Consider the following 25,391-nt stretch of genomic DNA (forward strand, 5'->3'; position numbering starts at 1 on the left):
TTCATTTTCCAAGAAATCGGGTGTTTCAGAGTCCCTAAAGCCTTAAAATGTTCTTAATAGTTGTTCTTAACATTTTCGCTATGCTCTTATAAAGTTTGCTCATACAAAAAAAACGTGTACATAAATTGACTTCTTAGCTAAAGTTTTAGTATCCAACTTTGGTATGCTTCGGTTTAAAAGCTTGGCAGAGCAAACGAAAGGAAAATAAATTCGTTGGGATTGAAGGAGACAGGTTTAATGAACTCCGAATCTGAATGTGAGATCTATTTTAAATGGAAACTTAAACTCACACAAAAGTCGCAAAAATATATTGAATGGCTACCGTTACGGTAAAAAAAACCACTACATAATTACAAATTGATCAATTTTGGTTCAATTCTAAAGGTTGCCAATAGCGGTTAATTTCACAGAAAGTTACACAACTATCCATATAATATGTAACTGTTATACTATATATTTTTATCCTTTAATAGGCTTAATATTTCCAATGCAAAGTAATAGGTTGGGCTTTGAATACCCTACTGGATAAGGATTTAGCTCTGGTTCGAATTGAAATTTATTGACTATTGATGCAGATTTTTTTCACAATTCTTTATAGTGCCGAAATGAAATGATAGGATTAAAACTTCGTATCGTCCTATTATGGAATGTGAAAAGAGATTAAGATGGATTCAAACTTACACGTGAGCTGGCATAAGACTACACCAGGGGTCTGAATCACACTGACCAGTACCATGGAATCAATACACATTTCTTATTTTTTATAAGAACATTCAAAGTTTTTGAAGCCTTCGGATGCTTTTAACTTTTTGAGTTTTAAGCCTAAGAATGTTCTTCACTTGTTCTTAATAGTTTGGCCATCGAAGCCTTATGTTTTTATATAGTTTGTTCTTATAAAAAAGTGTTATAATGAATGTTTAAACTGGGCCCTTGGTTTACGATAATATCGTTTATAATTCTCACAATAAGATATGTCCCCGTTTCATATCAGACACATATTTCATATCAGGACAGTGTCTGTCTATTGTTATATTATTCTGATATTCCTGATTAAAATTGATGAATTAAGCAAACGATATCACTTTTATTTAAAAGCAAAACCTTTAAGTCTATTTTTGTTCATAGCATAATTGAATCTAGCCAGCATCCACGTAGCCGTTTAATCCTCCTAACATGGTACTCTCAGTATCTCCATAGGGAAAGCACTTTATAATGTGAAGCTAGGCCATGTGTCTCTTTTAAAGTGAAAAGCTTTTAGAATTATAAAATAAATTGAAAATACAAATATAAATTTCACATTTTAAAATAAAACTATAAAAGTTAAATTTTATACTAAATAATTTTAGACCAGGAAGTGTACCTTAATCGATTGAAAAATCAGCAGAAAATTGTTCCCGGTACAAGAAATCACCTAGAAATTGGAAAAAGCAATGGAAATATTTTGCTATCAGCATTTTATATTCTGAGCTGCAAACAATAATTCTTAATCCCGAAAGCATGAGATTTTCCCCATCCGTATAACATTATATAGTTATGGGATCAGGTCTGGTTAGAGGGGTCGCTGGCTACGAACTGAACAGCTATTGGGTGGGGTCTGGGTGACGAGACGAACAGCTCTTTGGGGTGGGGTCTGGGCCACGAGCTGAACAGCAAGTATACAAATTTTTGGCCGAGAGTTTTTCTTCAATTAAATGTTTTGCCACGAACTGAACAGTGAAGAATACTGTTCAGGCGTAGCCAGCGGCCCCTCTAACTAGACCTTTTTCTAGTTATGATATCATAAAAAGCTTTCACCGGGTTATCGACACAGGGATGTAATAAATTTATAAATTACAAAGATATATACAGACTCCTTTTAAGACGGAAAATAACAGTACGCTTATCGAAATATTTTGTTTTCATTCAAAGATTTTGTAATATTTGGACAGAGAAAAATGAAGAAAAAGCATTAAAAACAGTCCTGCATTCTTCTTCAACAATTTTCTTACAGTGTACTCTTTGAAGGTAAGCGAGCTGTATAAGGGCTCAAAGAATAACTGTACATTTTGTCCGTTTCAACGTTGCGAGCTCCATTTTCCGTTTCGATGTTCCACTTTCCGTTCACAGAGTTCCACCGGAAAGTGAAAACATTCTTGCTTGCTGAATGTTCGTTTTTTCTTTGAAAACTTTTGATAACGCATTTGCATAAATTTGATTTGTTTCATATCGAAACTGACCATTATTGGGCGATTCAATGATGGTCTTTATCTGTTTGGCAATGAGATCTGGTGATTGACCCATTGTTTGGTTTGAGGCATCCATCTTTTGTTTCTGTATTAAAAAAAGGGAAAAGTTACCTTAGTAGCTACCTTAAAGAAAATCATTTAACATATTTCCTACCGTTCGTTTACACAGCATATTAATTTGTTTTTTCTGCTTTGTCAGCATAGAGGTGCGCCTCCTTTCTATATCATAGAAAAGAATAACGTTAAAACTGCAGAATACACCTTTTCGACCGTAGCCGCCAATTGCCGTGCGGGCAATTTTTTGTCCGTTTTACCACCCTAAAACCGTCCCAGTCTTTTCTTCGCACTAAAAGAAAAAAGTGTAAAAATAGGATTAGATCGATTTTAGGGTGGTAAATTAAATAATAAAGTGGCACGCACCTGACTGCGCGACTACGGTCGAAAAGGTGTATTGTCAAGGAAAAATTGGAATGCTTATATAAAGGTTTAAAAAGTTTTAAAGATGGTATTAAATAGAGATTATTATTTATATAAAAAAACTTTTTAATATCTTTTGAGCTATTGATGCCATTGCAACAGACTTTCCTTCCATACTGATGATTAATAAACATCAACACAAAATCTATGTTAGTTTGTGAATGGTATGAGAGATCTCAGTCAGGAGAAAGCTAGAGAGAATTTCTACTTATGGGCCAACTTTACGAACGTTTTCTCAACTTTTTCAGAAAAATCTGCAGTGAACAGTTATGTAGTCAAGAAGACTCAAGTCGGCTTTCGGTATTTTGACTTTTATTCTATACTCATAATAGAATAAAGAATTCCCAAAAATATATTTTTTCTAAAATTCAATATATCATGGCTAATTCTTGAATATATCTAGCTTAAAAAAGTATGAATATTTTTATCAAAACATTGAACAACAAAACAATTGTTTTGGAAGTCAGCCCACGTGATACGATTGATCGAGTCAAAGTCCTGGTTCAAGATAAAGAGGGTATACCACCAGATCAACAACGTCTGATATATCAAGGCAAACAGTTAGAAGATGAAAAAACATTGGAATTTTATGATATCACTTCAGAATCGACTTTACACTTAGTTCTACGATTACGTAACATTTCAAATTTTTCAGAGAATGATGTCTCCGACCCTCTAAATGATTTTCTGATGAAAGGTGATCTATCTGGTTCTCTTCGGATATCTGAGAAAATTTTAAAACAGAAACGCATGGAATATGGCAGATCTAACGTGTCTGCTTTGACGTTTGATCAAACTGGAGATGATATTTTGGATCAGCAACAAAGACAGAAATTGATTGCACTTGCAAATCATGTGTATTCTTTACAACAACAAAAAGAAAACAAATCAAAGAAAATCCTCCAAGACGTTAAAATTCTACTACCCATTGGATCTCTTGTCAAAATCATAGGATCCGCTGCAGCTGAAAGTGTACTAACGAAAAATCATTCAAAAAGTGATTCAAATTATCAACTGGTTTTGAGACGAACATCACCCACTCAAGGTTGTTTACCGTGGCACGTAGATGGTCCATACTCAACACCAACTGTTCAATACACGCTTAATAATGATACGGAATACGTTGGTGGAAAGTTATGCTTTTATACTGATGATCAAGGGTTAATGATTCCGAACCGTCCAGCGGGTACGCTATCTGCCCATACCAAAGAAATGCATGCCGTTTCAAGATTGATAAGTGGTGTACGTTATGTGTTATTCGCTATTGACTCGATTAACGATTTAGGTGGTTCTACTGAAAATATTATCAATTTAGGCGAAGATAATATTTTAGAGACTTGCTTAAGCACAATGAATAAAGTATAGTCCAATTATTATAGCTCAGTCTCCTACTTAGAGTATTTGATACCTTTTCCTTATTTGGCCTTTCAAGAAAAACATATATAACTCCAACCTTGTTCCCTGTGTTTTATCAGCTTTTTTATGCTTACTGATAGCGCTAGATAATACTCTTATATCATATGGCGTCAATCAGTAACGTAAATAAAGCCTGGGATACACGGGGACGAGGTTGATATAACCCAAAATTTTTTATCTGTCACTTTTTATTTAAGCCCTCTTAATGAGATTTCTAAATTTTGTATAATAACTTTAATAAATTATTAAATTTAATCTAATTTACTTACGAAAATTTCCATCAATTTATTTTCATCTTCGTTATTTGAGGAAAGCTGTTCTAGTAATTCTTTATCAACCTCTGATGACGTCACTGGGCCCACTTCAACGATATTCACTCTATAAGGTGGACAACAAAATAATCCTGACAACACGTTTTTTATAAAAACATCTCAGAACATCTAACTCGTGTAACTTATGGCATGTCCAAAAATGACATAAGTTTGGCGTATAAAATTGGGGGCCTTAGGCATGGTCATTTATATGTCAAACGAAGCATATTAGGGTGTAGACTTCGAACAAAAAAACTAAAAGTTACAAGAGAAAATGTTTTGAAGCCTTAGGATGTTCTTAACTTTGTAATTGTTCTTAATTTTGTGAGACATTTTGTGCAATCTCAAAGAATTGGGTGTTTTAGAGTCCATAAAGCCTTAAAAGAACCATAGCTGAGGCTAACCTCGTCCGAAAAACTGTGATTTTCAGGAGTGTATTATATTATATCAAAAGTAAAAAAACTCATGCACCCACCTTATATTATGTCTGGCGACTTCATCTCTGAGTGATTCACAGTATCCTTCAATGGCGAACTTGGAGGCGGAATGAATACTGTTGAAGGGAACACCGATGATGCCAGAGAATGAAGAAACAACAACGATATGTCCTAAAAAATGAAAACCATTTACACATTTTCTTTTATAAGCAGCCCCAATTTGCTAGGATTTTCTGGATTTCAGTCAAAAAGTTGCTTATGAATTGTGAATCAAAATGCCAAAAAACCTTTTGGCTTTTGATCTTGATATCCACTTTTCGGGTTAAAAAAGACATACCTTGGCATACCTGTGTCACAGACCCGCTGGGAACCCAGCCAAACTGGAATATTTGCCCCGAATTTCGTCACCAGTGGAAAATACCCTACAATTTCTGCCCACTGGGAAATTGACTTTGATTTCATCCCCACTTATTGTAGTTCAATGGAAAAATTGCACTCCAAAACCATTTCCACTGCAATTTTTAAGCAGGGAACAATAGAATTTCTATAACCCATTGGGACTTCGATAAAAATGTTCATCGTCACTGATTGAAAACTGCCACCGGAGCTGTGAGACAAGGATGTTCGACAGAGGCTCCACCTGTATAAATATTTATTCCCATGAGGTAAGAAAACAAATATCCTCACCAGAGGCATTTTCTTTCATTCTCGGTAAACACATCGATGTAACATTGATAATACCAGTGACATTGATGTCCATAACAGCTCTGGCTTTCTCAGTTGTGATCTTCTCGATAGCTTCATAATGATTCACACTGGTACAATGAACTGATGTGAGAATAATTGTGAGGTTAAGTAGAGTGTTTTTTACGGCGAATACCACTGCCGTGGGTACAGTTGGTACACGCTTTTTTTTATAAGAATGGTGTAAATTCATTTTATCATTCATATTCTTAACTTTTTTGGGAAAATCATCCGAAAATATTCCTACAGCATTCTTAGGTTAGGATCCTAATTCAGACTAGATTAAACATTTAGTACATACGTCTCAAGCATAAGATGACATTTTTTTGAAAGGAGGGAGCCTTACTTGGGGGTAATTGACGATTTATATATACATCCAAATTTATATATACATCCTTAGCTTGAGTAGAAAAATTCCATGACGGTGATATTCTTAGCATTATTCGTAATTTTTTGGTCATTCTTATCATAAAGTGTATTCTTATTAAAAAAAGCGTGTATGTAAAGTAGCCTAAGTTAACCAATCACGGTCAACCAAAAATCGTCTTGAAGTGGTATCCTAATGGTAGCACTACTCAATAGCGGTGTATCCTAATGGTAGCACTACTCAATAGCGGTGTAAATGCATAGAGTGTGATATATTTACTCTTTTCGAATACTTTTGATCATGTAACACCGTTAGACGTTCATTTTTAACATTGCAATGAATATTGAACCAATCTCAGAAGCGAAGTAGTATTTGTTGAAAAAGTCAAAAACACTAAATAGACTACCAGGAGACCAGGGACTTTTATACAGACTATACACATAAGCAAGAATAAAATTCAAAATACAAACCTAAAATATCAATGTTTCCATGTTCACTAAGTATGCCATCAATAACCTCTCTACATTCATCAGAATTCGTCAAATTCATTTTCTTTACACGGCAAACATCACTCGCCACATTTTTTAACTCGTCATTTAACATACATCCAGTAGCGTACACAAGGTAGTCTTTGTTACCATCAGTACTATTCTCGGCGAGTTGCTTGGCGAGTTGTAAACCAATATTTGATGAACAGCCAGTGATAAGAACAATCTTTTGTTGTTCTTTTATTATGTCGTTTGTTAAATCTTTCATTATTGTTTTTCTTTATTTTGTGCTGAAACGAAAAAGACGAAAGCAAACAAACAATGTGAGAAAAATGTCCTGGGGTTCCAGATTTGTAAAATGGTGGTGGGGGTACCACCCGATTTTTGAAAGTTGGAAATTTAAGGAATTTTTGGACTCTTACCCAGACTTTTTACTAAAACTTAACCTTATGGGATTTTTTGTAACCCTCAGGTGGACTGAAATTAAATATTGTGATTTTTACGACCCTTAGAGGGACTTAGAAGGTCCAAAAAGACACCCTTAAGGGCGGAACATACCTGTACTAGTACCCTTCATTTACCCCTCCCCTCCCGGGCGGTACAGTAATATTACGGGATAATTATAGTATATGACTACAATTTGTGAAAAAATATGGGGAAATTTATACAACTAAACCAACGTACCCCGGGGGGGTACTAGGTTTGCGAGGTGACGGGTATATCCGAGCCGAAAATCGAAAGTCAACCCTTTGAGAGACAAAATTTTGGTGATTTTGGGACCCTTTGAGAGACTTTTTCCTAAATTTTGGTCCATTTTTTCCAAATCTTGGTTTGATTTTCACCAATTTTTGGTCAAAATTTTTGGAAATCGTGACCCTTTGAGAGAGAAATTTTTGATTTTCGTGATTTTGGGACCCTTTCAGAGACTAACTTTTGAATTTGTACCCCTTTGAGAGACTTTTGAGGAATGAGAAAAGGTACCCTTATGGCTCGCACATACCTGACACCCATTTTGCCTAAGTACCCCCCCCCCCGGGCAACGTACCAACCACTTAATCCAAATTGGATTGGCATAAGGGACCAAATAGCGAATAAGAAAGGGTATTAAATACAACCTTTTAATATCAAAATATATGGAATAATATTTACACAAAAGGATCACGAATTTATAGAAAAATAAGTAGGATAAAAAATTTACATACATGATTCTTTAAAAAAAGATTTACTTTTCAAATTCATAAAATCTTTAAAATTGCTTTAAACTGAGTTTTATAATTATATGATAAAAGGCAGCTAAAAAACCTTTCAACCTATCCTATATTCTAAAGGTCGAGAAAAATCATATACACGGTACTTATGAGAAAATTCTACTCTATTTTTGCCAAAAGTATGTTCAACTTTAAAGAAATAGCTAGGTAAATTAGAGTTAGGCACTGAGCCCTATAAGAAAATATTGAAGGTTGAAGGTCTTGAAGATTGAAGCTTGAAAATCCCCCCTCCCCCCCCGGTAAGATCCCAAACTACCCGATCATCTTTACACTGGCATTCATCCAACAGACCGGCTTTCTAATGATACAGCGATAAAATTAGCGTGTTAAAGTGTAAAAATTATAAAAGTGTAAAATTATACCTAGCTGGCATACAACGTCATTTCAACGTCCATCTGGCGTTATATGGACATTTGGAACATTATATAAACGCCCGGGGGGGGGGTACTAGGGTTGGGGAATGAGGAGTATGTGCGGACGGGACCTCCAAAAACCGACCCTTAGAGATTTCGATTTTTGAAAAAAATCATACCCTTTACCCTTAGAGAGACTAATTTAAAACTTTCTGATTTTTTCGACCCTTAGAGAGACTTTGAAAGGTGAAAAACCCGACCCTTACCGTCCGCACATACCCATTATCCATTTTTGCCTAAATACCCCCCCCCCCCGGTATAAACGTCGAAAGAACGTTGTGTGTCAGCTGGGTAAGGCTTCGATGGTCTAAAAACAAGGACTTTAATTAAACCATAACCGATTTCTTAAGATGTGTACAGAAATATTCACAAGATAATGAAAATAAGAACATAATCTCAAAAAGTTAAGAACGTCTGAAGGCCTTAAAATTTTTTAATGTTCTTAAAACGTCTATTCACAAATCACTATTTTTAAAATTCTTCATCATCAATAAAAGTTTTATTCTCAAACCTGTTTATAGATGGTGATGCTTTTTTGCACAAATTGTTTTTCAACATATTGTTCTCAATCATTCCATTGGTTGTCGTTCGATGTAAAACTGGCTCGAAACGAGGGTCTGGCATGTGGAAAGTATCTAAAGAGAACAGACATATACTGAAAAATATGGCTAAAATATGCTAGTAAGACTAAATCTTGAAGTGTCTATATTGTGTAGACTCCTTTAATGGATAAAGCCAAGAAAACTCAACAAAAAAAGGGAAATCAACTCCGTCTTTCGAATTTCGAACAGAAATTCAAACCGCATTCTCCGCGATGGCTTTTCCAGAAAAAACTTTTACCCCCACTGTTGAGAATATTGATTTTTCGAAGTATCAAACCCCCTAGATAGCCTACTTTATTAGTAAAGACCCCTGGATATTGTATTTTTTAGTTGAAAAGACACTTTACCCCTGGATATCTGCTCCATTGTAGATATGTAGATATTTAACCCGATAACCTCAACAGGGGATGCACGGACTATTTCTGGAAAAGCCCATTATTCAAAAAAACGAGAACTTACTCTCTTGTCTTGAGATTTTACGTTGGTGATTGACCTGATGTAATGAGATCTTCCTTGATTTGTTTTCGTCGTGTCCCGTCGATGACGCTTCAGCCGTTTCAGTATTAAGTAATGCTTGACGACGTCGATAATAGATGCTTGATAGTACCACGGCAATAATGATGACCAGGACTAACGATAAGGTTCCAGACACGACGTATATGATTTGTTTGTCTGTAAAATAGAATTTTCAGTTTATTTTCATTTATCCCATGTTGGTTGCACATTGTAAGAGAGGGGGCAGGATTAGGTAAGGTCAGTCGTGGCCGGGGGTAGAGACTAATTTGACCAAATTTTGAACTTTCAAGTAGCAAAAAGTAGAAATTTCCTATTTTTCCGAACCTTAGTGGGACTGAAATTTAATTTTCTGGTTTCTCCAACCCTTACAGGGACTTTTAGGTCCCAAAAAGGCACCCCTAAGGGTGACTCATACCCGTACTTTTCACTTGCCTAAGTACCCCCCCCCAGGTTTTGGCTTTCATTTATTTTTTATTTTGAAGTACACTATCCTATTCTATTAATTCTCCGCGCACTGCTATTGCCCATTAACGTACATAACATTCTCTAGACGTTATAGACGTTAGATGGACCTACTTTTGATGTCAAACACCAGCTGGTAAAATACTGTACGTAGTATGTCACTGGTATTATGACTATTTTCTTAATATTAAGTATGACAGGAAACAAGCCCACTATCTTAGGACAATAATTTAGAATAGAATTCAAATAATTTAAAAACAGTATTACCTTCAGGGGACATGGATCGACTCCTCGATGCTAAAAGAAAATGTTCATGTATGAGAAATTGTGTGTTTTGTTAAGAAAGAGTGGAGCCAACTTATGCCATAACCAATTTAATCATCACAATGTAGAAATAACCTTATGGGCACGCAACGTCTTATTGACATTCAATGGACGGCTTTAAGACCTTTGGACGTTCTAGAAACGTATACTAGACGTCCAAAAGACGTTTGTGCCCATTGGATTCATTATACCAAAAAGCTAACTTGCTTGACCTCTTTCACCTTTTTCAGGTCTTATTTTTATTTTCGATCACATTTCTACTAGTACAGTTATGTTCTCTTATAACACTCGGTATTACATGCGATGAAAATCTAAGATGTTTATCAACTCAATAGGAAAACTGATAGTCTGTTGTTGATCCCTGTAATCCTATAATTTCGTTTTTAATAATGAAAAGATTATATCCATTATAACCCCGTTATAAGAACACTCTTTTAATTAAGTATGTTCCTATATGAATGATGATTGACAAATACCTGTTCCAACATACTCTTTGCAACCTATAAAAAGAAGAGTAAGGGTCATGTAGCAATAATTTCTCAAAACTATAATTATCGAATCTGAAATTTTCAAATTCTAAAGTTCAAATGACAGAGAATAAATTACCTTTCCCGTTAGCCTTGCATTGGCACATGGTTGTTCGAATTCCACGTTCTGATCTTTCAATGATACAAGCATCCTCTTCGCAACCACATGGATCGATTTTTGACATGTTTCCTTAAAAAGGCGAAGTACAGTTGACGCTCTCTAATTCGATCTTCAAGGGGAATTGGAATTTTATCGAATAAGGGAGCCTATCGAATAAGGGAGCGTCGTTTATGAGAGTTTATTGATGACGGGGACTTAAGATTTCATCGAATAAGGGAGCCTATCGAATAGTAGAACGTCGAATTAGAGAGCGTCAACTGTATACAAATTAGTATAAGTTTTACGAAAGACCTACAGTTTTTTCCCAGTATTACCGATGAAGTCAAGCTTGCGTGATTTCTTCTTGCCCAATATTCATTTCTAAAAAGTTATCTAACTCGAGGTAAGTTAGATCGGTTCTCAATCAGGAAGTTGGTAAGATGTCTTTCGGAGGGGGTAATAGGTTTGCGAGCTGGCGTGGTGTGCCGCCCGACTTTCGACCCTCAGACCCTTTATTAGCGGAACTAAAAAAGGAGGAAAAAGGGAAAATTGTGAAAATTGAACGAATTTCGATCTTTCCGGTGGTTTTAAAGTTTGATTTTCTGATTTTTCCAAGCCTTAGTGGGAGTTTGGAATTCCAAAAAAAACCCTTAAACGCGGGACACACCCGTACACTCCATTTGTCTAAGTCCCACGGATGTCTCTCTCTGTTTTGGTTTGGACTGCTGTAGTCATTCAAAGTGAAAGCCAACCTATTTTCTTAAAAATTTAATATGCTTTTTCCAATTGAAGCTACGAGAGTAGCTCCGGAAACCACTTAATTTCGGTGATATAGTCACCATATAGTCAAAGTTGGGGTTCTGTAGGTACCCATTGTGTGGGTGCGTGGGACTAGAGGTGTTGAAACTTGATTTCAGGGATGTTAAGCATTTATACTAACTGTCTTCACAGGTAGGTCCTTGCCATCTTCCAAAACATTTGCACTCGAATTTTTCTTTGCCAACAACTTTGCATTCATCTGTATGTTGCAGCACGCAATTCGTTTCAGAACAATCCACAATGTGTTCTATTTTGGAAAGAAATATTAAAAAGTATTCAATGACAATAAAAAGTGATGACAACCCTGTCTCGCAGCTCCGGTAGAAGTTCTTCCCAAAGTAGGGATGAAAGTTTCTATCGAATTCCCAATGTGGATAGATATTTTTTTGTTTCAAGGTTAAAAAGTGCAGTACGGACGTTTTTGGAATGTAATTTCTTTTCATTGAATTTTAAAACCAAGTCAATGTCCCAATTGGGCTTAAATTATGATGTAATTTTCCAACGGAAACGAATTTTTGGCCAAATTTTCCAGTGGGGCCGGGTCCCCTGCGGGTTTGTGACACAGGGAGTGTAATGATTTGATATTTCTTTGAATTGAAACTACCATCATTTCTTGCCGAAAGTATCAAAGGTTGGCTTACGCTCCATTGTTCGATAACATTGAAAATCACCGTCATCGAAAAACTGTCATAAACGATATTATTTGATACTCCCTTATTGATGCCAATCCCCCTTGAAAAATCGAATTGGAGAGCGTCGATTGAAATTACCTTCATTGCATTGAGCACCTGTCCAACCTGCTTTACATTTGCATTGGTAACTACCGACATTATTGAAACAGTCTTCATTGGCACCACAAGGCTTGTGTACTTCACATTCGTTGATATCTTTAACACAGAAAATGAAAATTTTTCTATAGAGGGATTTAAACAGTTATTCAAAGGTTATGAGTCTAATAGTCAAAAAAACATTTCTTGGAAACGTTGTAGATATCCCCTGGAAAATGGCGAATTTCGTAAATGGGACCCTTGAAAGATTTCTTTTCATACTTTGAAGTGACGGTGGCAAACTTTTAGTCCTTGGAAATTTAAAAATATTCTTTACCCCCCGGGAAAATGAAAAAACAAAGTTCTGCTCGAATTACCCCCAGGTTATTTTCATCCACCCCATGTATGGCTAATGGATATAAAAATGGAATAGCCCATTCTGGGGAGGGGCTACTAGAGTTTTAGATTTCGACCCTAAGCTCTTTATCGGGATTAAAAAAAAAGAAAAACGGGGGAAAATTTGTGAATTTTACAATCCTTGGAACTAAGACCAAATTTTATTATTTCTTCGACCCTTAGCGGAACTGAGAATTTATTTTTGGATTTTTCAAACCCTAACAGGGACTTTTAGTCCAAAAAGAGCAAAATGTCATTGTACCCTTGCCTACGTACCTCCAGGTGGAAATATTAACGAGTTTATGTATTCCAGATAAATCGAAGAAGACGGTATAAAGCAAAGTTGACATGTCGCAAACATCGTCTTCCACTTTGATTGACGACGGTAAAAACACCAAAATACCGTTGTTTATCTAGGTGAGCAAAGGCGATATGAAGCCCGTTTATCGACCTTGTTTTGCGTCGACTTCACTTACCGTCGCCAGAGATATCCCCGGATACATAAACTTGTGTTACACGGGTTGCAAAATTATATCAATGCAGTATAAAAAAAAGTGATTACTCAAAAAAGTTTGCGTGATTTTATTCCCATGTTACTTGCTTTACAACTAACAGCTGATAACTTTATTAGTGTCAATAAATTCGAACTAATCAGAAATAGATGTCTTGCATAACAAGCACATCAAAGTTTTTGCGCGAGTAAAAGCGTAATTTGTCTTCAGACTTTTTATTTTGCAACCTGTGTATTACTGGAGAACCCAAACAAGAAGTTCTCACCTTCACAATGTTTGCCATAACCAGAGCCTTGAGGACAATTACATTCATAATTTGAATGTTTCTTGGTGCAGTTGAATCCGTTGAAGCTGAAAGTTAATCAAACATTAACGTTTACAGTTGACGTAGCCTGGGAATCCAAGCGTTAAACTTTTTTCACAGTCTAGTTTATGATATTTTTGCTGCTGGTTTAACGCTTGGTGCAGGTAGCTCGCTTGCAGGGACATTTTTCCCTGCAATGCAGGTTCGGCCTGATTGGCCAGCTTTTGGCGTATTACTTAGCAGTACTTTCACGCGCATTTTGATAATTTCGATGCGCGCGCATAATTTATGGAAAAAGCTGACTCTGCAGAAAAAAGGAAAACAAATGAAAATGAAAACATAGATTCATTTCGAAACAAAATGGTTGTTGGCTGGAAGTCTAAATACATGTGGCTGATGTTTTGATGTGGTTTTTAGTAGTTTTGAAAGTCTTTAGAGCTTGTGAAAGAGTTTTTATGGTAAGTTGATTATGTGTGTTTGCCTGGGTTTCCAAAGTTCAGAAACTCTGTCAACAAGGGTTCACACACAGACTGTTTATAACATTCTGTGTCAGACTAATCTACCTGCACCAAGCTCTATAATTTTAGAACTTTGTGAGGTGAGGTATTTTTTGTTTTTTCTAAAATTATGAGCTTGGATTCCCAGGCTACAGTTGACGATGCTACCGTCCGTTAGAGAGATAAACGCGGAAAAAATATATGCGCAGAGTTTACAGCTATCACGGTAGTTAATGGGAGAAATTAATGGCGGTAGAGTTCGGAATAAAGGTAAACACCTCTGCCACTGATTACTCCACCCCGGGGTAATCTCTTTTTATGCCAAATTTATCCCCCCTTCTAGATTAATCTTTTTATAAGTAAGTAAGAAAGTAATGTTTTTCTCCTAATAATCTCGTTTGCAGTTTAAGTTAAGTTCATTAAAAGGAACTAGAACATGGATTGTCTTCAAGAACATGGTGGAACAGCATGAACAGTTACTCAGCAGGAACGTTATAAAAGCAAGCGAGATTGGTATTGTTGATGTCGATTTAGGGAATTCGTTCAATTTCAGGAAATATTATATACAATTGGCGCTTTCTAACTCTACTAATCTTCGATATGCTCCATTACTTGATATAATAATGAAAGTTACCATCAACAAGAAACTCTCATAAACGGCACTCTACTACTCAATGTGCTCCCTTATTCAATAAAAACCGAACTACCCCTTGAAAATCGAATAAGAGAGCGTCAGCTGTATCTCTAAAGTTTCAACCCGTCAATATCGACAAAAGCAAGCTAGTGTTTTAATAAGACTTCTCTTACCAAGTGACGTTTTTCTTCACACAATAATCGATTACTGAAACATGAAAAACATGCGAGAATAATATGAGAACCGAAGTTCTGGAGATTATGAGCAGTAAATTAATCTTAGATTTTCAACTTAATCACACCCCTATGTCACAGACCCGGTTGGGCCCCAACCCACTGGAAAATTCGGCTAAAATTTTGTCCCCAACAATTTCAGCCCCACTGGGAAATTGACCTTGTACTCATCCCATTTGAAATTCAATGTACTCCAAAACCACTCCCACTGAAATTTCTAACCTTGGAACAGTAGAATTTCTCCAGTGGGATTTCAATATAGATTTATATCTTCACTGCGGGAAGAAATTTCACCGGGGCTGTGCGACAAGGGTGTTTAGACCATCATTATTCAATGGGGGATTTTTTCTAAATCCTATAAATTCAAATAATCATAGGAGGGGTCTAAACCTCAAAGTTCAAGAGGGTTAAAACATTCTCAGTCGCAAAAAGTTGTACCTCCTCTAGGCCTTACAATGGGTTTTTTTTTCTAGAAAAACACATTTCTATCAACTTCAATTCCAAACAAAATAAAAAAAAATTATAAATCAAAATGGAGTTTACAAAGGAGGTTTAACTTATATTGAACATGTCGGATATATTCAGAGATTTATAAAGCCCAAAGGGCTAGACGTCGTGCTTAGGCTGAAAAGTCACGTGACATTACAATAGAATTTCAGCGCTTGACCAATAAGAAGCTTCGCGGGCTTTCGAAAACAATAGCAGCAATATTTTTTGCAATAATCACTTTATTTAGCTTGAAAGAACTTAAAGCAAGACATCTAGCCCTTCGGACTTTATAAGTCTATGGATGTATCCAACATTGTAAAGTAAAACAAATTGAGTAAAACGACTCTACCATTATCTCGAAATAAAGACACTTACAATTTTGACAATGTCTTCCTTCGTAACCAGAGAAGCAGTCGCATGAATAATTTCCTTTTGTGTTGAAACATTCCCCATGGGTCTTACATGGCTTTGATATCTCGCACTCGTCAACATCTGAAATGTTGAAAGAAAAGACGTTGTTTCAACGTTCATCTAACATTATATGGATACGCTAGACAAACGTTGAAACAACGCTATGTGCCAGCTGAGATCTGGAAGGTTTCGATTACGGAATTTCGCAAGATAGAGTCAAGGATTTTTCAGCAAAAGGCATGGACCCTTACCAGCCCTCAGTTTCGGGGATTGGTGAGCCTAACCGGTATATCTATCTCACCAGCAGGAAAAATACACAACCAAGAATAAAACACACGAGGTTGACAATGTCCCTTAGCCCACTCTAGTTTATCCTCGCAAGCAACAGAAACTTATACAATACAACAAGTAGATTTTTAAGAAATTTACACAAAAACAGCCTCCAATATATCTCAGTAGTAAAACACTTTACAATCACCTCTCACTGTTATAACAGCTAAATTATTATCATAAGAGAGCAATCACATAAGAGTTATCACAGAGGGAGCAATCATTTTTTTCTTGACGAATCGTATTTGCTAAATTAAGTCATGACAACACAAAGAAAAAAATGTTTGCATATTCATGTTATCGTCAGATTATAAGAAACTGTAAATGAAGAAATTTTTTATTAATAAGGCGATCTCAGGGCGATGTCGGCATATACCGACAAGAGCATTTTCGATTTCTTTGCCGCGGTTTCTTTGAAAGTTCGATTTTGAGCTAGATTTCATTAAATAGCACAGTTGAATAATTAAAATATATTTCAAAGATGTTTTTTATAATTATAAATTTTTCAACTCAAAGTAAACTGATATTTTCAGAAAATAAAGCTAAATGTGATTGTAAACTTTGTGGTCGCCCATGTCGGGATATATAATATGCCAATATCTGGCAAATAGGTCGCACTTTCATTTTCTTCTATAGCAAATAGGTCGAACCCAGGGCAGTCCCAGTGCAAGCATCATCAACGTTTTCATTTGAATGTTATTTGATGAGTTTTAAAGGGACATTACAGTAGTAAAATGTAAACATTGCACAAACCACGTGTCATTAAAGAGAACAATTAAAATCACGTGTCCAAAACAAACTTGTAAAACAATTGAACAATCAAAATTAGCCATATTTGGTTTGATTTTTTATTTTGACATGTGACATTTGTTTTGATTTTGTATCTGCTGCATACAGTTTGTTTACAAATTTCGCAAGTACTGTTATGTCCCTTTAAGCCCTGGCTTCTGTTCCTCAAAAGGTTACGTAATCCGAAAAGGTTTATGTCGTATTTCTTATCATTACATACACTTCACAACTTGGGTCGCTTGACAAATAGACTAGAGTCTACTTTTGGCTGAACTTTGCTTTTTGATAATTTTTTTATGACGCTTAGTGGACCCCGGGCTACTTGACAAACTGCTTTGATTGTAAAAAAGCTATATTAAAAATGTAACAAAAACAGTGGGTTGTTCCAAATATTTTCTGTCACTCCTCCGTCCTCAAAAAGATTGATGCAGGTTATTATATACCATTGTACACTATCAGAATTAAGCTTTTATTAAATCAAATTCATGAAATGTTCTGAGGGGGTTTATTTAAAGAATCCTGCATTACTAAAAATAGACAAAAAGAACGACAAATTTCACCACCCACAACCTCGACCGAAAGTGACTGTACCACCCCTTACGTATTCATTCCTCTTTGGTTATCACTATGGAATCAACTACATATGGTTTTAAAGAACGACAAATTACGCATGCGTGTTACAATGGAGGATTGTTTAGAGGAACAGACTGTCTAGTACCTATATTGCAGCGTTGTCCAGTCCATCCCTGGTCACATTGACAATGATATGGCAAAGAAGAATTATAGTTTGAGAGTTCACTACATTGGCCATGTGAAGAGCATACGTCCTTGTTCTCACACCATGAGGTATCTGAAATAAAATTTTGAAATATGACACGCGATTTTGGAGTGATTTCAATTGTGCTAGAAGGCACCATTTTGATAGATATCTAGAAGCCTGCATTTTGCTATTCAACCAACATATCCAACCAACAATTCTTTTCTTTCATTGCTGCCTATCATCAACCATTTATTGAATTAAATGTCATCTCCAGCGTTTTCTTGGCCTTTATCAGGTACTTTACAAATACTGTACAATGCAATAACCTCTATCCCAATTTTTTCATAGAACTACTAGAAAAAGTGATTGATGCTGCAAGAAATCACCCAACCCACTGACACAGAACGTCTTAACAATAACTATCTGTGGTCCCTATTGTTCTAAAACAAGTTGGGAAGTAATAAAAGATGAAACTCACTAGAGCAGCAATCGATTCCAACTTTACCAAGAGGGCATTGGCATGAAAATCCATTAATTTCATCACGGCATGTATTTGCACCATCGCAACAATATTCGTTACCACGGATACCTTTTTCATTGGGTGTGATACATTCGTTGATGTCTAAAAGATTAAAAGAATTTCAAAACGACACTACGATATGGTATTGAAATATAACTTGTGTGTCTGTGAAATATTCGTACTCAGCATAATTTATGTCAATTTTCATGCCATATCGTAATTTCTTAGTCTGAGACCGCAGATAGATAGCTATCTAGCCGAAGGTAAGGGCGCTTCTCTTTCTCCCTTGGATTGCTCTGTCCTTAATAACATCCCTTTAATTTTTGAGTGTCAAGAGCTGAGAGGCATCAAGTACCATTTTTGTACTAAGTACAAACTTAAGATTAAACTCACGATCTTCCGCACCACAGTCGATCTCGCTCAACCTTTAAAGCTTTTTTTTTTGACAGTTCCAAGTTCATCGAGATAAGAGAACTTAAGGATTCTTATTTAAATGAAATCTGTTCAGCTGTTTTCAGAAAAAAAGTAGTCTGAATCCAGAACCTCTACAAAACCGTATCCCATAATATCTTCACTGGTCATCCACCAGGATTGATCTGACCTGATCTGACCTGGTCACTGATGAAGAGTTTACACTGTAGATACCTTCAAGTGGGAACGAATTGAATTAAAATGTATACAAAGAAATCATTCGATACAAGATTTTCCTTTAGCACTTTACACACAATTGGATTATTATGCTTGAATTTCACATATAAAAGAACAACCACTAAAACTCAAAACTAAAAGTACCCTACCTAAGTTAGAGAGGTTCCAAATCGTTTGTGGCTATAAGATTTCGTAAGAATTGCCTTTTTTTCAAAAATACTACAACCTTGATTGTAGATTATAATTTCAAATAAACCAGCAACCATTAAATGTCAGATACCTGTTTCACAATTAGCACCAGTGTATCCTGGATCACATTTGCATTGATAGTGCGGACCGACGAGAGGCGAACATTCTCCAGTACCATTACACGGACTCGGTAATGTTTCGCATTCATTAATATCTGGCAATGTTGAAGAGAAAGATTATTATCTACATCCCTGTCTCACAGGCCCGGTGGAACTTTTTTCCTCAGTGGGGATAAAAATTCCTATTGAAATCCCAATAGGAATGACAATTCCATTGTTCAGAGGTCAAGTAAAGTCAATTCCTCAGTGGGGCTGAAATTCCAGAGTATTTTTGCACCGGGGCTTTTCAAGTGGGGCAGGGGTTCCAGTGGGTCTGTGACACAGGGGTGTTAATATGTTATCAAAGAAATAATGAACAGTCAAGGAATTCTAAAAGAGTTTTCTGGATGGTTTAGGTAAAAAACAATTCTAACAGGGTAATACAGGGAACTAAGGCAAAATAGCACCTTAACTCGGGCAAGTAATCCAATAGTTAAATTAGAAATGGTTTTAAATTTTGAAAATCTAAAATACAAAAAGATTTGAACACCTGACAATGATAACGATGAGCCAAGAGCATGTTTAATACACCCCAAAATAAATGCAGCCCTGTCTCCCCAGCTGGCACACGACGTTGTTTCAACGTTCATCTAACGCTATATGGACGTTGTGAGCATTAGATAAACGTTGAAAAAACGTTGTGTGTCAGCTGGGTCACAGCCCCAGTGAAACCTCTTCCTCCATTTGGGATAACAAGTTTTATTAACCTACAAATGGGGATATTTCTATTGTTTCCAGTTCAAAAAAACTTGGTATCGGAGTCCAATATTTCCATTGAACTTCAAATAGACATCCCTGTCTCACAGACCCGCTGGGACCCCAGCCCCATTGGAAAATTTGGCAAAAAGTTTGTCCCCGGTGGGAGAAATACCCTGGAAATTTGGCCCCACTGGGCAATGACTTTGATTTCACCCCACTCGAAATTCAATGTTTAAAAATTGCACTCCATAACCATCCCCACTGCATTTTTCAATTTTGGAACAACAGACTTTTCATCGCCAATGAGAATTTAATAGAAATTTTTATCCCCGCTGTGGGTAAAAGTTTCATCGGGGCTGTGAGACAGGGGTGTAAATAGAGATAAAAACAAAGTCAATTTCCTAGTGAGTAGTACAGGGGTATTAATGCATTGCATATTAACCTGTTTTACAGAATCTTCCTTTGAACCCAGGGTTACAATCGCAACTGAATGTATCAATTCCATCTCGACATGTTCCATCCCTTCCGCACAATCCCCATGATGTGATGTCGGTTAAACTACCTTCAATAATGTCTCCAACATGTCGTAAATCACAATTATCGATGTCTATAAAAGTTAGAAAAAAAAATGTTTTGATTACGGAAAGATAGTGTATTTAGAACATACAGTTGACTCTTGCAGTAGCGTAGACGTAGACAGGAGGGGCGCTAATTTTGTGTAGGAGAGCAGATTTTTTTGACACGCTGTAATTATCTATTCATAATAAAAAAAGATAATGACTGTGTCATAGAAATCTGCTCTCCTACACAAATTTTGCGCCCCTCCTGGCTAAGCTACTGCTCTCGCTAATTTGTATTTGAATGGGAAATCTGATTTGTTCGATTTATAGAGAAATTCAAATACTAAAAGTTCAAATTAGAGGGAGTCAACTGTAGTAAGATATTATAAAATAAAGGATTTATACTGCAGTGCTCCTTTAGCTAAAATAGCTGAAATAGCTGAAATAGAAATATTATATCCATCGACTAAATTTTGGCTCATAGGCATTAGCTTGAAGAAAAGAAATTAATATAGTTGAGCTAACGATTATTAAATTCCTTAGAGAACACCAAATATGGACGAAAGAGTGAAAAAGAAACAGGGGGAATTTTCACGCTCGGTCTTCGTGGAGAGCTGACTTCAATGAAGTAAAAGCCCGAATGGCTAGAAGCAAATCTCCTAGTTAGGATTTGAAGCCAATAAATCCTACCTAAGCTGCGCGGCCGCTTGAATTTTGTACAAACACCAGATTGAAAGTAAAATTTGCAGCTAGATTTCAAAAATATACCACTCGCAAACAAAGAAACCGTTAAATTCAATCCGTCGCCAAAAATAACGGCTTATATCTTATGACTTCACTTTTTCTTGCCTAGGGAAGATTAAATATTCGCTTCTAGCCCTTTGGTTTTTTACTTCATTGGCTGACTGATTAAAATAATTTAGATATGAAATTATCCATTTCTCACTTGTTTCGCATGCTACTCCAGTAAAACCCTCTTTACATTGGCAAGTAAATGTATCGTTTCCAGGGATACAATCCTTTGCATTCTGGCACGGCTTTTGAATACATTTGTCTGTAACATTGTTGCAAGTAAGTCCTTCATACCCTTTGTAACATTCACATTGAAATCTAAACAGACATTAAATATTTTCTATCAATCGAGGCATTTGTGAATTATATAAAACCGTCTCCCATACTATATTCACCGGTCAATTGGTGTCCGCACTGCTACTAGAAAAAAGCAGGTCGTTATTATTAGTTTCACGATTTTCTCGAGGTGGGATACGGGATATACAGGGTCCTAAAAAAATACCTTGTTGGCAGATCCTGGCAATGACCATTTAAGCAGGGATTATCTTCACAAAAATTGATATCTTCTTCGCAATTTCTACCTCGAAACCCGTCTGCACATATACAAGTATAGTTATCATGCTGCTCTATACATTGTGCGTTATTCTGGCAAACATCTCGCAATGGTGGACAGTGGCCAGATGAATTGCAGGGTGGTTGGATGCAGCATTCTATAGTTTCATAATTGCACAGACGACCAGTCCAACCTGGTGCGCATTCACAAGAAAAGTCATTGATACCATCAATACACGTCCCATTATTTTCACAAGGCTGGTTACTACATTCATCTATATTGTGTTCACAATGTGTTCCATTGAATCCTGGATAACAATCGCATTGATATGAGTTGATTCCATCTTTGCAGGTACCATTGTTACAGATATCAACAGGATCACATTCGTTGATGTCAGTTTTGCAATTTTTGCCGGTGTAACCAGGTGGACAAGTACACTAAAATAAGTTAACAACTCCGTAAAAACTGATATTAGAATTCTGGTATCAGATGCCAGCTCGGTTGAATTGAATTCCAAAGCAAAAAGAGAGCTGTGTTCTAGGTTCTCTAGTCATACACTCCTAATAAAATCGAAACTAAACCCCTCAAGAAGCGTAATCACATTAGGTTTGAATATGAAAATATTGATAACATAAATATGGCTCTTCTAATTTCAAACGTAATATCAGAATTTTGTCATACGCTGACATTGACAGTGTTAAGAAAGGGGTGTTAAGGGGGGGGGGGTACTTAGGCAAATGGAGGGTACGGTATTTGCCACCCTTAAGGGTACCTTTTTTGGACTTTGGAAGTTCCGCTAAGGGTTGGAAAAATCAGAAAACTAAATTTCAGTCCCACTAAGGGTCGGAAAAATAGGAAATTTTCAACTTTTTGCCCTCTGAAAGATCGAAATTCGGTCAAAATTGGTCAAATTTGTCCTGCTAAGGGTCGATTTCCAAAATTTTCCTTTGCTTTCTCCTTTTTAGTCCTGGTAAGGGTCCAAAGCTCGAAAGTCAGGCGGCACCCCCGTCAGCTCGCAACCCTAGTACCCCCCCCCCCCGGATCGTAGTATTAAAAGGACTTACTAAATAATCATTGATGAGATTTGTACAGTTTCCCCTTTGGCACGGATTTGATTCACAATTGTCAGTATCTGTCTCGCATTGATCTCCTTCAAAACCAACAGCACAGTCACAAGAGAAACCGTTCACTTGATTGACACATGTTCCTAAATGAAAATTATAATGGTATTTTTACATATGGAATATTGCTCAGGAGTTGCCATAAAGCCATTATGGTAATAACCGGGAGGGCACATTGCTATACATTGCATATGGAATATTGTAAATATTAGTCAAGTAAGAGTGAGCATTAAAAACACAGTTTTGTATATGCAACGTTTACTATTAATCAAGGAAGTATGTAGTAGTAAGTAAGTTCTGCTACAGTGGTCAAAGGATGGTTTATCGTCTGTGACGTAAAATGGATTTTACACAGCGCAAATCCATTTGAGATAAAAAGAACTTTTAGCACTGATGTTAGTGGGATACAAATATGGTTATAAAAGAACACATAATTGAATATCTGCCAACTGGTGAATTAAGTCATAATGGGAAGACAAATGGGAACCCTTATCCACGAAATATTCCTAAATTTTCCTTGCGCACCGTAGTAGTTGAGTCAACATGAGGGATCCATATTTAGTATAGCCCCAGAACAATCCCGGGACACTTGAAATTATAATGATTCAAATGTCCAGCAAAATAAAGAGTTTTTTTGTTTTTTTGCAGTGAAAAGCCATCTAACTCATCTAACATCATAGCCTGGATATCCAGGCTGTAAACTATTTCACAGTCTAGTTTTTTATATTTAATGTTCTGGTTTACACCCTGGTCTCTCCCTAGAGCGATTTGCATTCTCTTTAAGAGAATGCAATCCGCTTGCTTGCGCTCACTTTGCTAAAACCGTAAGGGCCAATCTACACAGCGTTGAGCAATTCTAAAGCAAAAATAGGATAGTCCTCCAGTTGCTAGTGAAGATAGGGCTTTCTGTTACATGAAAACATGAAAAAGAAGAAAACAGAGGCAAAAAGTTCATTTTCCAAGAAAACATGGTTGGTCATGATAATGCATGCAAACTTTTTTATGGACTTTGGTGTAATCTTTGGATGTTTTAAATAGTTTTAGATCTTGTAAGACTGCTTTTTATCAATTTCTGTTTTGCTGCCCTGGGTTGGCTAGGATACATGGGTTTGCACTTTCATTCTCTAGGAAGACCAAGCTCTATAATTTTAGAACTTTGTATGTTGAGGTAAATCTTGTTTTTTCTAAAATTTTCAGCTTGGATATCCAGGCTACTAACATCATAATATCGACCATAGTACAGGGTGTCCCTAATTAAAGTATCGAGTCGAAACACAACTATGAGTAGAAAGTTTTATGTGTGTATTCACAAAATTGTATTTTAAGCTCTCCCTCTTTTTTCTTTGTCATTACGATTAATTTATACGTTGTAACTACCTTTTGTAATAAGCCTGTGTGATGGAGAACGTTCTTATATTTTAGCGATAACACACACAAACTTTTCTACTCAATCGCATGTTCAAACTCGATACTTTAATTAGGGACACCCTGTATAAGAAAGCCTTCGCTGGAATGATAACATCTGAATTTCTGTTGTTCTATCTCTGTCGTATTTGATGACTATTTGTTGATCAAGAAATCAGTAATGTAGTATCTTTAATGGTAAATTTTATTGGTTTGTCGTTAATACTTACTTCTCAATGCGTTTTAGACATTAATGATATGCCCTTGATAATACGCTTGCATTATAAAATCATTGTAAAGGAAAAATCAACACTAAGAAATCGCGAGGTGCCTCGAAATGCCTTCACAATATTTCAGTGAAATCTTTTTAGAAATCAATGAAAGAGCACATCAAGATAATGCTGTGAAAATTTCAAGCCATCACCTTCAAAATTTATCATTTAAACTGACAAAAAGTTGTCATCTTGAACATAGTTCTTATAATTTCAATTTCGGCGAAAAACAATTGTTTCCACAAAATACCCCTAAAATATGTCCAAAATTAGTTCAAGTGTTCTATTGGGTACAGATTCAAAGATATCTAGCAACAAAAAAACTTTTTGTGAAGGAAAATAAGAGAACAATTTCAAAAACTATCTACCAATAATAAACTGAGCATCTTGATGTTCTTATAAAGCTCGGAGACAGAGATGGAACAGCAATTAACTAAAAAGACAATGCGGTACATATTCCAGCCATGGCTTTATTCTTATACTATGTATCAACATTTCAGTCTGGGAGTTAAATGGGTGTTGCCATGGCGTTTTGTGTCAGTTAGGGAGTATATCGATTATATAGATAGCAATTATAGTATAGAGAGTAAAATTGACAGAATGGTCTACTTACCATTGTTGGAACAAGGCAATGACTTGCATTCATCGATATCTGATTCACAGAAGGTTCCAGTAAACCCAGGCAAACATTGGCAAGTATAATTTAGATGTCCATCAATACATGTACCATTGTTACAGATATTCTTTTGAATAAGACATTCGTTAATGGGATTTTCACAATTTGTTCCGTTGAAACCAGGTTGGCATATGCACTTAAATAAGAAATTAACGGTTGTGCTTATAATCACACCATAAAT

The 25,391-nt window shown here is 36.2% G+C and overlaps 3 protein-coding genes across 4 annotated transcripts in view; 1 reads left to right on the top strand and 2 right to left on the bottom strand.

The window, feature by feature from the left end:
* Nucleotides 1–1,868: 1,868 nt before the first annotated feature.
* LOC136804381 (3-ketodihydrosphingosine reductase-like) lies at nucleotides 1,869–6,756 on the bottom strand. Of its 2 annotated transcripts, XM_067061097.1 has the most exons (5): nucleotides 6,448–6,756; nucleotides 5,554–5,694; nucleotides 4,905–5,037; nucleotides 4,388–4,496; nucleotides 1,869–2,310 (listed from the first exon to the last, which is right to left on the bottom strand). In XM_067061097.1, exons 1-5 carry the CDS (start codon nucleotides 6,731–6,733, stop codon nucleotides 2,101–2,103), a joined length of 879 nt encoding a protein of 292 aa, XP_066917198.1. In that variant the 5' UTR covers nucleotides 6,734–6,756; the 3' UTR covers nucleotides 1,869–2,100. The 2 variants fall into 2 exon arrangements, with proteins under 2 accessions (XP_066917198.1, XP_066917206.1); XM_067061105.1 differs by lacking the exon at nucleotides 5,554–5,694.
* LOC136804371 (uncharacterized) lies at nucleotides 2,875–4,222 on the top strand. Its single transcript, XM_067061085.1, has one exon. The coding sequence runs from the start codon at nucleotides 3,117–3,119 to the stop codon at nucleotides 4,065–4,067; it is 951 nt and encodes a 316-aa protein (XP_066917186.1). The 5' UTR covers nucleotides 2,875–3,116; the 3' UTR covers nucleotides 4,068–4,222.
* An 858-nt stretch (nucleotides 6,757–7,614) lies between the features above and the next one.
* The window catches only part of LOC136804360 (fibropellin-1-like), a 38,990-nt gene continuing 21,213 nt past the window's right edge, over nucleotides 7,615–25,391 (bottom strand). Inside the window, exons 13-30 of the mRNA XM_067061076.1 lie at nucleotides 25,148–25,346; nucleotides 22,802–22,944; nucleotides 21,687–22,174; nucleotides 21,339–21,502; nucleotides 20,275–20,439; nucleotides 19,067–19,189; nucleotides 18,097–18,240; nucleotides 17,577–17,708; nucleotides 15,704–15,820; nucleotides 14,780–14,813; nucleotides 13,437–13,522; nucleotides 12,267–12,383; nucleotides 11,618–11,743; nucleotides 10,657–10,767; nucleotides 10,527–10,550; nucleotides 9,994–10,023; nucleotides 9,208–9,420; nucleotides 7,615–8,781 (exon numbers count right to left, since the gene is read on the bottom strand). Coding sequence (XP_066917177.1) covers nucleotides 8,618–8,781; nucleotides 9,208–9,420; nucleotides 9,994–10,023; nucleotides 10,527–10,550; nucleotides 10,657–10,767; nucleotides 11,618–11,743; nucleotides 12,267–12,383; nucleotides 13,437–13,522; nucleotides 14,780–14,813; nucleotides 15,704–15,820; nucleotides 17,577–17,708; nucleotides 18,097–18,240; nucleotides 19,067–19,189; nucleotides 20,275–20,439; nucleotides 21,339–21,502; nucleotides 21,687–22,174; nucleotides 22,802–22,944; nucleotides 25,148–25,346 — 2,580 coding nt within the window. The 3' untranslated portion in view covers nucleotides 7,615–8,617. The remainder of the gene's footprint in view (nucleotides 8,782–9,207; nucleotides 9,421–9,993; nucleotides 10,024–10,526; nucleotides 10,551–10,656; nucleotides 10,768–11,617; nucleotides 11,744–12,266; nucleotides 12,384–13,436; nucleotides 13,523–14,779; nucleotides 14,814–15,703; nucleotides 15,821–17,576; nucleotides 17,709–18,096; nucleotides 18,241–19,066; nucleotides 19,190–20,274; nucleotides 20,440–21,338; nucleotides 21,503–21,686; nucleotides 22,175–22,801; nucleotides 22,945–25,147; nucleotides 25,347–25,391) is intronic.

This window comes from Clytia hemisphaerica, unplaced genomic scaffold, assembly GCF_902728285.1.
Source record: "Clytia hemisphaerica strain Z4C2 unplaced genomic scaffold, Clytia hemisphaerica genome assembly, whole genome shotgun sequence".
Classification (NCBI taxonomy): domain Eukaryota; kingdom Metazoa; phylum Cnidaria; class Hydrozoa; order Leptothecata; family Clytiidae; genus Clytia; species Clytia hemisphaerica.